The sequence below is a fragment of the Hippocampus comes genome, unplaced genomic scaffold (genome assembly GCF_001891065.2).
Source record: "Hippocampus comes isolate QL1 unplaced genomic scaffold, H_comes_QL1_v1.1 scaffold8, whole genome shotgun sequence".
NCBI classification, from domain to species: Eukaryota; Metazoa; Chordata; class Actinopteri; order Syngnathiformes; family Syngnathidae; genus Hippocampus; species Hippocampus comes.
In genome coordinates, this window is record NW_017806153.1 from 288,444 (window position 1) to 299,720 (window position 11,277).

Here is an 11,277-nt window from a genome sequence, read left to right on the forward strand (position 1 = left end):
TACGCAGAGCTCATGAAACGCAAGGATCGGTGGCCCCGTCGTCCAACTTTAAATACATGAATATGCCATTCATGCGAAGTATAGCCGTTTGAATGGAAACCAGAGGTAGTGGAGCAGTTTGCTGGACAGCGAGTCAGCATGATTGACTCATTGCCACATTTCCACACCTTATTCCAGCCTCACCCAAGGAGCTGAAAGTCAGCACCAGCTGAGCAGCACATAAACCGCAAGCTGAATGATCGACTTGTCTTCCAGCGACTCAACTCGAGCATCAGGAGCCATGGATGATAACTCAAAGCCAGAAGCCGAAGCAGTGGCGGGGACATCGGCGGAGGGGACGTCCCCGGAGTGGACGTTGGAGGCGGACAACAGCCAAGTCGACGACAACCCGGCGACTCTTGAGGTGACGGCCGAGGGTTTGAACGAGCTGATGAGGAGCATGGAGACCATGCTGTCGGATGTGGAGGAGCTGAGGAGCCAGTGCAGCATCCAGGCCAAAGAGCTACTCGAAGCCGCCATGGAGCTGAAGCAACAGCAGGATGAGCTGAAGGAGAGCTACAAAGATCTGGCGGCGGATATGCAAGAGATCATGGACGCCATGGACGACCTGTGCATCAGCAAGAGTGCCTTCGAGGCCAGAGAGAAGGACATGGAGAAGCTGAACGAGGAGTTTTGAAGGACGCAAAGTGACGTCGGGCTTTGTGGGCGAAGAATGAGGGGCTGTGGTTTAATTATTTGAATGTGTGAGCTGAAGCGCGTTGATTATTGTTTGGAACTCTAAAAACGGCATGATGAGCATATGACTTCCATTTCGGGCAACAGTAAAATGAACGACTGCTCATTTCGTATTCCATATTTGTGTGTTAGTAACTATATCAGCCCAAATTGTTCTCTTTATTGCTTTTCAGAAACTATTTGTTTTTAATTCAAATAAACATTGAACAGTATCATTTGAAATGACCTTTTTTTGTAAGCTAAAACAGCTTTTCTCGTGCATATACAAAAATACGTTTTTTAACCCTTTCAGGGACAGTGGTTACTACAGTGGACATCTTATGTTATCAAGTTACAGGGTGCACGAAAGGGATAAATCCGGTTCATCTATTAATGGACAAAATAAACGACAGATGATTTAATAATCAATCCGTATAAATGTTTGTTGCAGTCCTATTAAATATGCTATTCAAAAATAATTTTTCCTCCTGATTATTGTTACTATAGGGGACTATTTTTGTTCGAAATCATCGCTTTGCACTCAACACCTCAAACATGAGTCCTCGGATCATAAAGACCCCATTTACACGTGAGTGTCATCTTAAACCACATGATTATCTGCTAAGGAAAAAAATATATATATATTGCCTTAGAGTGGTCAATTCAAAAGTGCATGACTGTGTCTGCGCCTACTTTGCTGTAGTTATCTTTGGAATTAAATGGTAACCTACCTCCCATTCTTAGGTATGGATGTTGTCTGGATGGGGTCACTGCCGCTAACGGATTTGGGAGAGCCAGATGTCCGGAATACCGTACCACAGTGGTATGAAGAATGCTTCCGTTTATATTCTGTTAAGAAAAGATAATAACTGGTCAATTGAAATCCTGGGCGTCTCATCATGCCTTAAAACAAACAACAACAAAAACCTTCCCAATTTTTGCTAGTGCTTGCATCCTGGTAGAAATGAAAATAAGTGTCCCAAACATGACCACCCGGAATTCACTCACTGGCATCCCCTGGAAAGCCAAAAGCAAATTTGCCTTTGACACTAGTTTCATCAAACCAACTTGGAGATTCGGTCGATCATTACAAGAGCCACAAAAAGAGTCTCAAGAAGCCATGAACAAAATGAAACAGGAAGTCAGACATTTTGTTTTCAAGTAGCCATTTTGGATAACCTCCGAGGCTTTACTTTGACAAAGTGGAATTTGCCCGATTCGACAGATGCGGGCTAAATCAGAAAGCTCTTTTGTGTTTACCTTTTAACGTGAGTGAAGAATGACAATCGTATTTTTTTTTTTTTTTCATTTTAAGGATTCACCATGAAAAAGGGCCTCACAGTTTTGTTTAGCTTATTGTGCTCATCTGTTGAGCAATATGATGCAAATTTGAACTGGATTTATTTCCACTTAAATTAATCTCCCACTGCAGATGTGATTCATACTGTATTTACCTTGTCCTTCGCAGCACTGGGGAGATCCAGCCACTCTTGCTCCACAGACCATATGCTCCCTGCCACGTGACAAGGGCCCCTGCAATACCTGGAAAAGACGATTCTATTTCAATGCAAGCATCGGCGAATGTAAAGAGTTTGGGTTTGGAAGATGCCAGGGCAACGCGAACAACTTTGCTTCTCTTGGAGAGTGTCAGAGAGCATGTGAGGCCACACCCGAAAAATGTAAATGCTGAATTTGTGCACGATATGATTGAGGTGACACACAGTGCGCATTTGTACTGTATAGAGTTACAAGGCCTCCTTTCATTCGACTTTGCATGAAAAACATGTCAAGAATTTGTTCATATAATAAAAAATGGATTTGTCCTATTGTTTTTTTTTTTGTGAATTGTGGCTCATGTGCAAGGGACAAAATAAAGCAACATGATTTCACACATTAAATGTGATACATTTTCTGCCATGTATTTTACTTTGAAGGGTTTTACATCACTTTATTTCGCTAATCGCTTGTCCTCACTTGTCGCTACTGACTGAACTTGGGCCTCTGCCCGCTACTGACTGAACTTGGGCCTCTGCCGCTTACACTCTGGAGTAATTGCACACATTAGCAAAGCTGTGATTGGAGTCGAATTCGCTCGGCGACGCAAATTCTGCTTTTGAAAAGACGCAAAAAGTTTGTACTACTGGCATGGAGGTACGCGAATCTTCAAAGCAGCCCAGAAACGGATAAATGTCCCTGATAAACCCACTTAAGGGTGATTGCTCGACAGCTAATGGCGACAACCGCCATTGTATTACTCACGGCAAAACAAACGATTCCAGACACCCGACACATCACGCTGAAATAACCAATTCACAGCCAACCTACTGTAATCAAGGTAAAATAACCAAAATAACTCTTTGGAAAGTCAAGTTTACTTACCTTTATATCACCTTTCCTTGACCTTTGTTGGATGATGTCATCGTTAGCACCGATACAAATGAAATCGACTCAATTTTTCCCAAGACGTCATCTTTCGGCGGCAAGAATTGCAGACATAGATCTCGAGCTTGCCGACTTTACCTTAAAAATATTAGTTTAATAATAAAATGGAAAAAAAGATACAGGTACTAATTGTTGTTGCGAAAATTCACTGTTGATTTTTTTCATTATTTTTGGAATTGCCCATTCTCCAAGAACTAATGAAGTGTGTTTGTGGTTAGGCGTCAGAGGTCGACGCCTGCATTCGAGATTTTGAAGGCATTGGTCGAAATATGATTGGCGATAATAAAAAAATATATAAATAATCCATAAACGACTGGAAATCGCGCGGCCAACACACAAGCTATTAAATGAAGACAAAACACTGCTGGAAATAAATTATTACCACTGCATTTAAAATGGAAATGTAGGTAGGTCTGTGCTCCTGGAAAATAATACTGTACAGGGAAATTCGGGGCTCTAAACGTTTTATTTTGAAACCCTTTCGCTTCATACCGGAAATGACATCTCTTCCCCTCGCGATCTTGCCGTAAACAGCTCCAAAGCACAAGACATTCGTCAAGCATAGAGTGTTGTTTCATCCCAAATTTTTCGTACCAGAATTTAAACTAGGATTCAATTTAACACGAACATGGTGAGTGATTTATCTTGTTTTATGCTTGAACAAATAAATGTGCACCCCAGTCAATCGGATGGGCAGCTGCAGCCAAGCTAACGAGCTAGCCGGGTAACTGAGTCAAACGTGCTTCGGCAAACGTAAAAATCACCAAACAAAGTAATATTGTTTTTGTATTGATCATACTTACATTTTTGTGGCATTCATATCACCTTTCATCTCCCAGTCGCACACGATCCTGTTGGTTCAGCCCACCAAGAGACCCGAAGGCCGGACATACGCTGACTACGAGTCGGTGAATGAATGCATGGAAGGTCTGGACGCTTTACCGTCAAAACCTCTTAACTCGCTATAAAACTACCCGTGGCTTATCTTGAGCGAGAAAAGTTTGCAAATTTCCTGCTATTTTGTAATTGTCTCAACCAAAATGCTATTCAAAGTCCATATCGCACAGTTTTTAAACACCTGCATCTTTCTCACAGGTGTGTGCAAAATGTACGAAGAGCATCTCAAGAGGATGAACCCCAACAGCCCCTCCATCACATACGATATTAGCCAGTTGTTTGACTTCATTGACGACTTGGCAGACCTGAGCTGTCTTGTGTAAGTGTTTCAAGTGTGAATTTGCATTCCTACAAATTTTGAACGTGGCCTTTTTTTCAGTTACAGAGCAGACACCCAAACATACCAGCCGTACAACAAAGACTGGATCAAGGAGAAGATTTACGTCCTGTTGAGACGTCAAGCTCACCAAGCAGGGAAGTAGTGAGACCGATGTCACCGTTGTCCTTCGCTACACATCCCAAAGGAGTCGAATGAAACACAGCTACATTTCGAAAACTTCTCTTGAGATTTGTGTGATAAGAGGACAAGGGGATACTTTAAATGAGAGGATGTCCATTTTGTTTTCGGGGACGGTCTGGGTCACCTGGCGGTGGCCCTTTGGTTTCTAACTGAGTTAACTTTTTTTTTTTTTTTTCTTTCTAACTTGCTGTTCTCAGTAACGCGTCCAAGCCAGTTTCCGTGCTGTGGAATTTCAATTAAAATTGTTATGGAGTGACGACACAAAGGGGATACTTTAAATGAGAGGATGTCCATTTTGTTTTCGGGGACGGTCTGGGTCACCTGGCGGTGGCCCTTTGGTTTCTGACTGAGTGAACTTTTTTTTTATTTTTTTCTAACTTGCTATTCTCAGTAACTCGTCCAAGCCAGTTTCAGTGCTGTGGAATTTCAATTAAAATTGTTATGGAGTGACGACACAAAATTTACAAGAGTTGTATTTTTTTTTTGTTATTCTGACTACTGTGGTTACTATAGTGACACTTAATGCTGTTTTTTTTTCTTTTTTGTAAACTTTTTTTTTTTTACATAATGTATCGGACTCCTTTGATTCAAACATCATCATTTTGGCTTTGGAACTGTTCTTTAATAAACAACTTGAAAGCGATCACACTTTTTGCAATCTGTGCCCCCGTGCGTACATCGTTGAATGAATTCGTCCAAAATGCACTCATGCTAGATGGGAAAATACTTCTGTTATTATGTTATCCCTGTTGCATGAATATTGTTGCTAAATGAACGCTGGATTATGGAAGTATTGTACATTAACAGGTGTCACAATATTTTCAAATGCAAAGAAGGTGACTCCTGGTTAGTGAGAAACCCAACAGAGGGAACAGCAATCACAAATTTCTCAATTGCGAGACTAATAAAGGCGATTGTTCTTCCATTGTCTTAAAAAAATGTTCTCATAAGATTTTTTTCAATCAGAATATTTTGTTGGAAGGGGAAAAAAAAAACCTCATAGCATTACTCCCTCCCACCACCCACAAATCAAAATCAATTGACGCCTTTCTTGAAAGTAGGCCGCTTTTTAATTTCGTCACGGGGTAGTTATATTTAACCTTTTCAGGGACAGCGGTTACGACAGTGGACAGCTTATCATGGTATCAATTCTGCTGGACGAGAGCCCGTTCATGTTTACAGGAAATGGATGCGGAATGTTAAGTTTGAAGCGCAACAAGAAGGCCCCGGCAATGACACTTAACCAATAAGCACTCGCTTACACTGAAGGGATCAACAATGCGCCATCAGAGCCTCTCCACGCACATGGCGATGCCCATGCCTCCTCCGATGCACAGGGACGCCACGCCCGTCCTGCCGCCGGTCCTTTGGAGCGCGTGCAGCAGCGTCACCAGAACCCTGCAGCCCGACATGCCGATGGGATGACCCAGTGAGATGGCGCCGCCGTTCACGTTCACCTGCAGCGGGAAATTGTGTTTCGCGGTGCCACATCGAGTCTCATTTCTTGATTTGAAAAAGGTACCTTTTCTTCTTTCAGTCCGAGCTCTTTAACAACGGCAACGGACTGCGCGGCAAAGGCCTCGTTGATCTCGAAGAGATCGACCTGATCCAGTTGCCACCCTGCCTTCTCGACCTAAAATAAGAAAGACATTTTTTTTTGGGTGGCAAGAAATGGTCAAGATGAAGATTGAATGTAAAGCTTCCACTTCTCACTGCTTTCCTGATGGCGGGTATGGGCCCGGTGCCCATGACGGACGGGTCGAGCCCGGCTTGAGCCCACGACACAATTCTGGCCATGGCCCACAGGCCCCGCCTTGAGGCCTCCGATTGGCTCATGAGCACGGCGGCGGCCGCGCCGTCGTTAATACCTACGGCGTGAGGAGGGAGGTTGGCAAATATCCCGTTCCAAGAGTTTATTTGTGTGCGACGTCACGCTCACCTGAAGCGTTGCCGGCGGTGACGGTACCGCTGGCGTCTTTAATGAAACACGGCCTAAGTTTGGACATGCTCTCGAGACTGCTGCCGTGCCGAGGGAATTCGTCCGCCTTCACCTCCTCCGTGCCTGAAGAAGTTTGATAAGTTTTCTTTTTTTTTTTTTAATGCTTCCTTTTAGTTTAGTTTTCATGAGCAATGTTTGAATATCATTATCTTTGTCTTATGTCCCAGTGTATAAAAATAATCATCATCAGTGCGAAACAGTGAAATGCTCAAGTTGTTACGTGCCTTTCCTGGACGGAACCACAACTGGGACAATCTCCTGAAGGAAGTATCCCGCTTTCTGCGCCACTTCCGCCTTATTCTGCGAGCGGACGGCGAAGACGTCCTGCGCCTCTCGACTGACGTCCCACTGCTTGGCCACATTCTCCGCTGAGGGGCGGGGACACACACACATCACATATTCATGCCAAAAAATGTTTTACAATTATTATCTTGGTCTCTTTTTTTAAAAATATATATTACAAAAAACATTTAAACAGGGGGTGTGTAGACTTTTTATATCCACTGCATATGATTTCAATCATTTCGCACCGCCACAACCGCCACACCTGTGATGCCCATGTGGTAGCCGTGAAAAGCGTCGGTCAAACCGTCGGCCAACATGGAGTCCTGCAGGGATGCGTCGCCCATTTTCACTCCGGCCCGCATGTGCAACACGTGAGGAGCCTGAAGAGGGAAAACAATTCACGTGATGTCACGCAACTCCTTCCCGGTTTTGATGAAAGAACAATACGTATTTTTTTTCCAAACATTTTTTTTCAGTGAATCACTTGATTAGTGTCGTTTGTAGTACTAGAAAAGTGAGTTTTACAAGGGTCCATAAAACAACGAGAGAGCATGTGTAGACTGTAGGGTTTTTTTTCTACTATGTTGTCAGCCACTGCAATCCTCACCCTGCTCATACTCTCCATGCCTCCTGCCACCACCACAGTGGACTCCCCGGTCTGGATGGACTGAGCTCCCAAACACACAGCTTTCAGCCCAGAGCCGCACACCATCTGGCAGCTCCAGGCTGGGACCGAGTAGGGAATGCCTGCACCGACGCTGGCCTGACGTGCCGGGTTCTGCCCGTGCCCTCCGAGACAGATGGCAAAGAAAATATTAGTGAGTGGATGTTCACCACGCCAACTTGGCCACTGGTGGTACCTGCCGTCAGGACGTGCCCCATGATGACCTCGGACACGTCTTCTGGTTGCACTGCAGCCCGCTTTAGGACATCCTTTATCACCACAGAACACAGATCATGCAAAGGCACCGTGGACAGAGAACCGTTCAAGGACCCTTTAGTGGGAAAAATGGAAATGTAACACATGGATTCTGTTATGTGTGAGGGCAGGGTCGTTGCTCATCCTAGTACATCTTAGAAATATTATACGATTGTTGTTGTTGTTTTTTTTTTTTTTTTAATCAAGGAAGAGAGAACTTGAAATATAATTGTTTGCATTAGATAGGAACCGCAAATGAATATATACTGTAAAGTATGCCAATTCATAAATATTAAACTGTGACACAAAACATATAATATTTATATTTCACATAATATGATTGGTTTAACATTAACATTTTTTTCCTTTCACAAAACGCAAAAACCAAACAGTTGCTATCAGTCATCTCGAACGTCAATAATTTCCTGGTCCAATGTGCTCGCATGTTGTCAGTAACCAATCACATCGTGTCATTTCCGTGGCCCTGTGAATATTCACCAATCACAGCCTTCGACACAGAGCGGACACTCAGATGCAGCCAATAAAAACACAGCGTGACCGAACGTCATGAATTCACTAATTTCAATCCAGCTGAAAAAAAAACATTTTATTTCAATATAACGACACAATTTAATACGATTAACGTTGGATTTCGAGTTAGCTTCAAGGCGAATCGGTTGAGAGGACGACGAGCCACAGTTAAGATGAACTCAATGAGAAAAATACTTAAAATGGAGGAGGAAGTGAGTGGCTTTTAAATGAATGAGAGTGGTGTGGAAAGTGTGTGTACTTTACCAATTGGTGTCCGCGCGGCAGAGACGATGACAACAGGATCCTTATTCATGTCGATGAAATGTTGCCTTGGATGCATTCAACTGCTTGCTTTGACTGGCTGTCCTGTCCTGTTGTGGGCAAACTTGCAGCAGATCCTGTTGACACAGCTGCTGTCATTGGAGTGGAAAGGCACGCCAGCGACATCAGGTGTTGTGGAGGTGGTAGCGCTCGTTATAAATCCAAGCACATACCTTTTGTCGTAAAAAAATATATAAACACCAGTTTATTGGAACAATAACACTTTATAATAATCTGATAAAGCAGCTAGCCTGTTTTTCAGCAATGAATGCGTTTCATGTCAATGTATTGATCAAGAGTAATTAATAAGTGGCTTTTCCTTTGTATTAAAATTCTTTATTGGTATTTGGTCAGTACATGAAAAGGACTGGAGTCCAAATATGAACATCTCTTAGAAACTACTCACAGAATCTTTTGAACTTTTTTTTTTCAAATGAAAGTTTAAAATTGAAATAAAAAATAAGAACACAGGTCAAGAGCTTAAGTGAGATGTTTATGCCGCTTAATTATTGGACTTGACGAATTACAACAGCGGATGTGAGTGGCCAACTCAAATCAACAGCAGAATGAAACATACTAAGGTTGATGATGAGTTTTTTTTGTTTTGTTTGAAATGAAACATCCACTCAATTGTGTCGAACATCAACCATTTCCCATGTTCCCAAATGTGTTTCACAAGAAGCAAAAGGGTAAGGGTAGGAAAACAAAATGCCTGACAGCAATTCTGCATTACACACTATGCATTTGTCATCGTGTTCTGTATTTAAAAAAAAAAAAAAAGAAGGGAAAAAAAAACAAGAAAAAAGGAAAGAGACCCCTCCAAGGGTACATTACAAAACGGCGCCGTCGCTTGTGGTGGAGTCCAGGCCGTTTTGAGCGTGCCGTGAAGTCCTGGTGCCCTTGGTGACCTGGGCAGCAGCCTTGTCCTCGTGGGGGTCAGTGGTGGAGTCCGTGTCGTTCGAGTGCTGAGTCAATGAGGTCTCGCTGCCCGTCGGAGAGTCCACGCTCTCGTACCCTGCGCTCAAAGCGACGGGCGCCCCCGCCCGGCCGCCGTGGCTCCCCGACACCTCCTCCGAGTGGTTGGACAGTTTGGTCTCGGCTTCTCCGGGGCTGGACGCCATGGGTGACATGGCAAAGTCTTCGTCGGTACTGCTGACCTCCCGGTACAGGCCGCCGCCTTTCTGGGAAGGGGCCCCCTTGCTGGGCCCGTTGGACACCCTCCCGAAGTCTTTGGCGGCGGGGTCCGAGGGGGCGGCGGTCGACTCGGGCTGGGTGGCCAGCTCGGCGGCGGCTGACGTCCTGCTGGGCCCCGCGGAGACTCCCTGAGGAGGCTGGGTGAGCTGCTGCCGGGTGTCCTTGAGTTGCTGCTGCAGCACTAGGATGGTGCTCTGCATGCCTTCCACCTCCTCATCCAGCTGGATGATGAAGTCATTCAGCTCTATGGGGGGTGTCAACCGGCATCACAACGTCAATAGCACAAAGGGTTCATAGCAGTGATGGACGATGATGAGCAGGAAAACGCCTCCTTGTTTCACTTCACTTATGAGTTTGTCGGCCATCTTAAAATGGCGGTCATGTTGAGAGATGTCAAAATTAACCGGCAACGAATATCTGACCGAAATAGTCAGAATCAGTTTCAAAAAGGTTGGTGAGTACATTCATCGCTCAGGTGACATTACTTAATTGTTTTTTTTTGTCCAACACGAAACATTTCAAAACAAGATTCTAAAAACGATTGGGAGAGTGATTGTCCTTTGTCACGTTCTCACCATCTTGGCTGCTCTTCAGCTCCTCGCTGTACTTCTTCTGCAGCGCCAGCTCGGCCTCCAGCTGGGCGATGCGCCCCTGCGACTGCTGCTTCCCCAGCTCCTGGTTTTCCTGGATCAGCATCCGACACTTGGCCATCAGCTTCTTGCCCGTCTGGCTGCAAGGGAAACAAGGCTGACATCACATGAGGAACAAGTAGACCAAAAAACATGGCGAGGCCAAGGCATCCCAGCGACAACATTCGAAACGACCATCAAATTGAATCAACATAGAGAACGTGGAGAGAAACTGGTCATTTCGGGGGGGGGGGGGGGAAATCAAAAATTTAAAAACACTTTTGGACACAAATAAAACAAAGCCTATGTAAATGGAGAGACTCTTGAGAGTAAACAGATGCAAGCCGGTACACATTTGGATGAAATGTGATGAAATGGTAGTCACCTCAGTACATTCGGTATTCAACACAAGCACAATTTGGCTCCGTCATATTGGCCACATGGTCCCAGAAAAAAAAAAAGGGGGTCAATTGGAACGTGACGAGTTCAAAAAGATTACTGAGGGGGCGGCTTTGTGAGGTCATGGCTTTGAACGTAGCACAAAACAGTCAAAAGAGCCAAAACAATGCTACAACAGTCCTGCCGGTTGTACAATAATATGAATCTTGCACCACAGACATTTCAATATATTAATTAAAAAAAAAAAATTAAATCTGCATTCCCAAAGGAACCAAGTGACTCTTAATGCAGCTGAAAACAATGGATGCTACCGTCCCTGGACCTTTAGCAACTCACAGCGCTTATTGAGGACGTGGGGTTTCAAACCCGAAAGGCGCTGTAGGTCATGTCACTGAATAAGAACGTTAATTCATGGGGGGGGGGGGGG

General features: G+C 44.3%; 3 protein-coding genes across 6 annotated transcripts in view; 1 reads left to right on the forward strand and 2 right to left on the reverse strand.

The window, feature by feature from the left end:
• The first annotated feature begins 3,642 nt into the window (after nucleotides 1–3,642).
• Nucleotides 3,643–5,216, forward strand: LOC109530981 (enhancer of rudimentary homolog). Its single transcript, XM_019894974.1, has 4 exons — nucleotides 3,643–3,787; nucleotides 3,996–4,083; nucleotides 4,252–4,372; nucleotides 4,433–5,216. The coding sequence occupies exons 1-4, from the start codon at nucleotides 3,785–3,787 to the stop codon at nucleotides 4,533–4,535; spliced, it is 315 nt and encodes a 104-aa protein (XP_019750533.1). The 5' UTR covers nucleotides 3,643–3,784; the 3' UTR covers nucleotides 4,536–5,216.
• A 317-nt stretch (nucleotides 5,217–5,533) lies between these two features.
• Nucleotides 5,534–8,737, reverse strand: acat2 (acetyl-CoA acetyltransferase 2). Of its 2 annotated transcripts, none has more exons than XM_019894957.1 (9): nucleotides 8,572–8,737; nucleotides 7,718–7,852; nucleotides 7,465–7,646; nucleotides 7,120–7,237; nucleotides 6,797–6,940; nucleotides 6,513–6,635; nucleotides 6,287–6,441; nucleotides 6,096–6,206; nucleotides 5,534–5,971 (listed from the first exon to the last, which is right to left on the reverse strand). In XM_019894957.1, exons 1-9 carry the CDS (start codon nucleotides 8,645–8,647, stop codon nucleotides 5,846–5,848), a joined length of 1,170 nt encoding a protein of 389 aa, XP_019750516.1. In that variant the 5' UTR covers nucleotides 8,648–8,737; the 3' UTR covers nucleotides 5,534–5,845. The 2 variants fall into 2 exon arrangements, with proteins under 2 accessions (XP_019750516.1, XP_019750515.1); XM_019894956.1 differs by having other exon boundaries at nucleotides 5,534–6,030.
• A 211-nt stretch (nucleotides 8,738–8,948) lies between these two features.
• The window catches only part of wtap (WT1 associated protein), a 7,103-nt gene continuing 4,774 nt past the window's right edge, over nucleotides 8,949–11,277 (reverse strand). For all 3 annotated transcript variants that reach the window (XM_019894962.1, XM_019894959.1, XM_019894960.1), the window contains 2 exons: nucleotides 10,398–10,552; nucleotides 8,949–10,066 (listed from right to left, as the gene is read on the reverse strand). In XM_019894962.1, coding sequence (XP_019750521.1) covers nucleotides 9,459–10,066; nucleotides 10,398–10,552 — 763 coding nt within the window. In that variant the 3' untranslated portion in view covers nucleotides 8,949–9,458. The remainder of the gene's footprint in view (nucleotides 10,067–10,397; nucleotides 10,553–11,277) is intronic.

Coding starts and splice junctions, on each gene's coding strand:
- acat2 (XM_019894956.1), bottom strand. CDS start 8,647: ATGCATCCAAGGCAACATTTCATCGACATGAATAAGGATCCTGTTGTC. Junction 7,647..7,717: donor GGGGCACGTCCTGACGGCAG/GTACCACCAGTG, acceptor TCTGTCTCGGAG/GGCACGGGCAGAACCCGGCA. Junction 6,442..6,512: donor CACCGCCGGCAACGCTTCAG/GTGAGCGTGACG, acceptor CTCACGCCGTAG/GTATTAACGACGGCGCGGCC.
- LOC109530981 (XM_019894974.1), top strand. Junction 4,084..4,251: donor GGTGAATGAATGCATGGAAG/GTCTGGACGCTT, acceptor TCTTTCTCACAG/GTGTGTGCAAAATGTACGAA. Junction 4,373..4,432: donor GCAGACCTGAGCTGTCTTGT/GTAAGTGTTTCA, acceptor CCTTTTTTTCAG/TTACAGAGCAGACACCCAAA.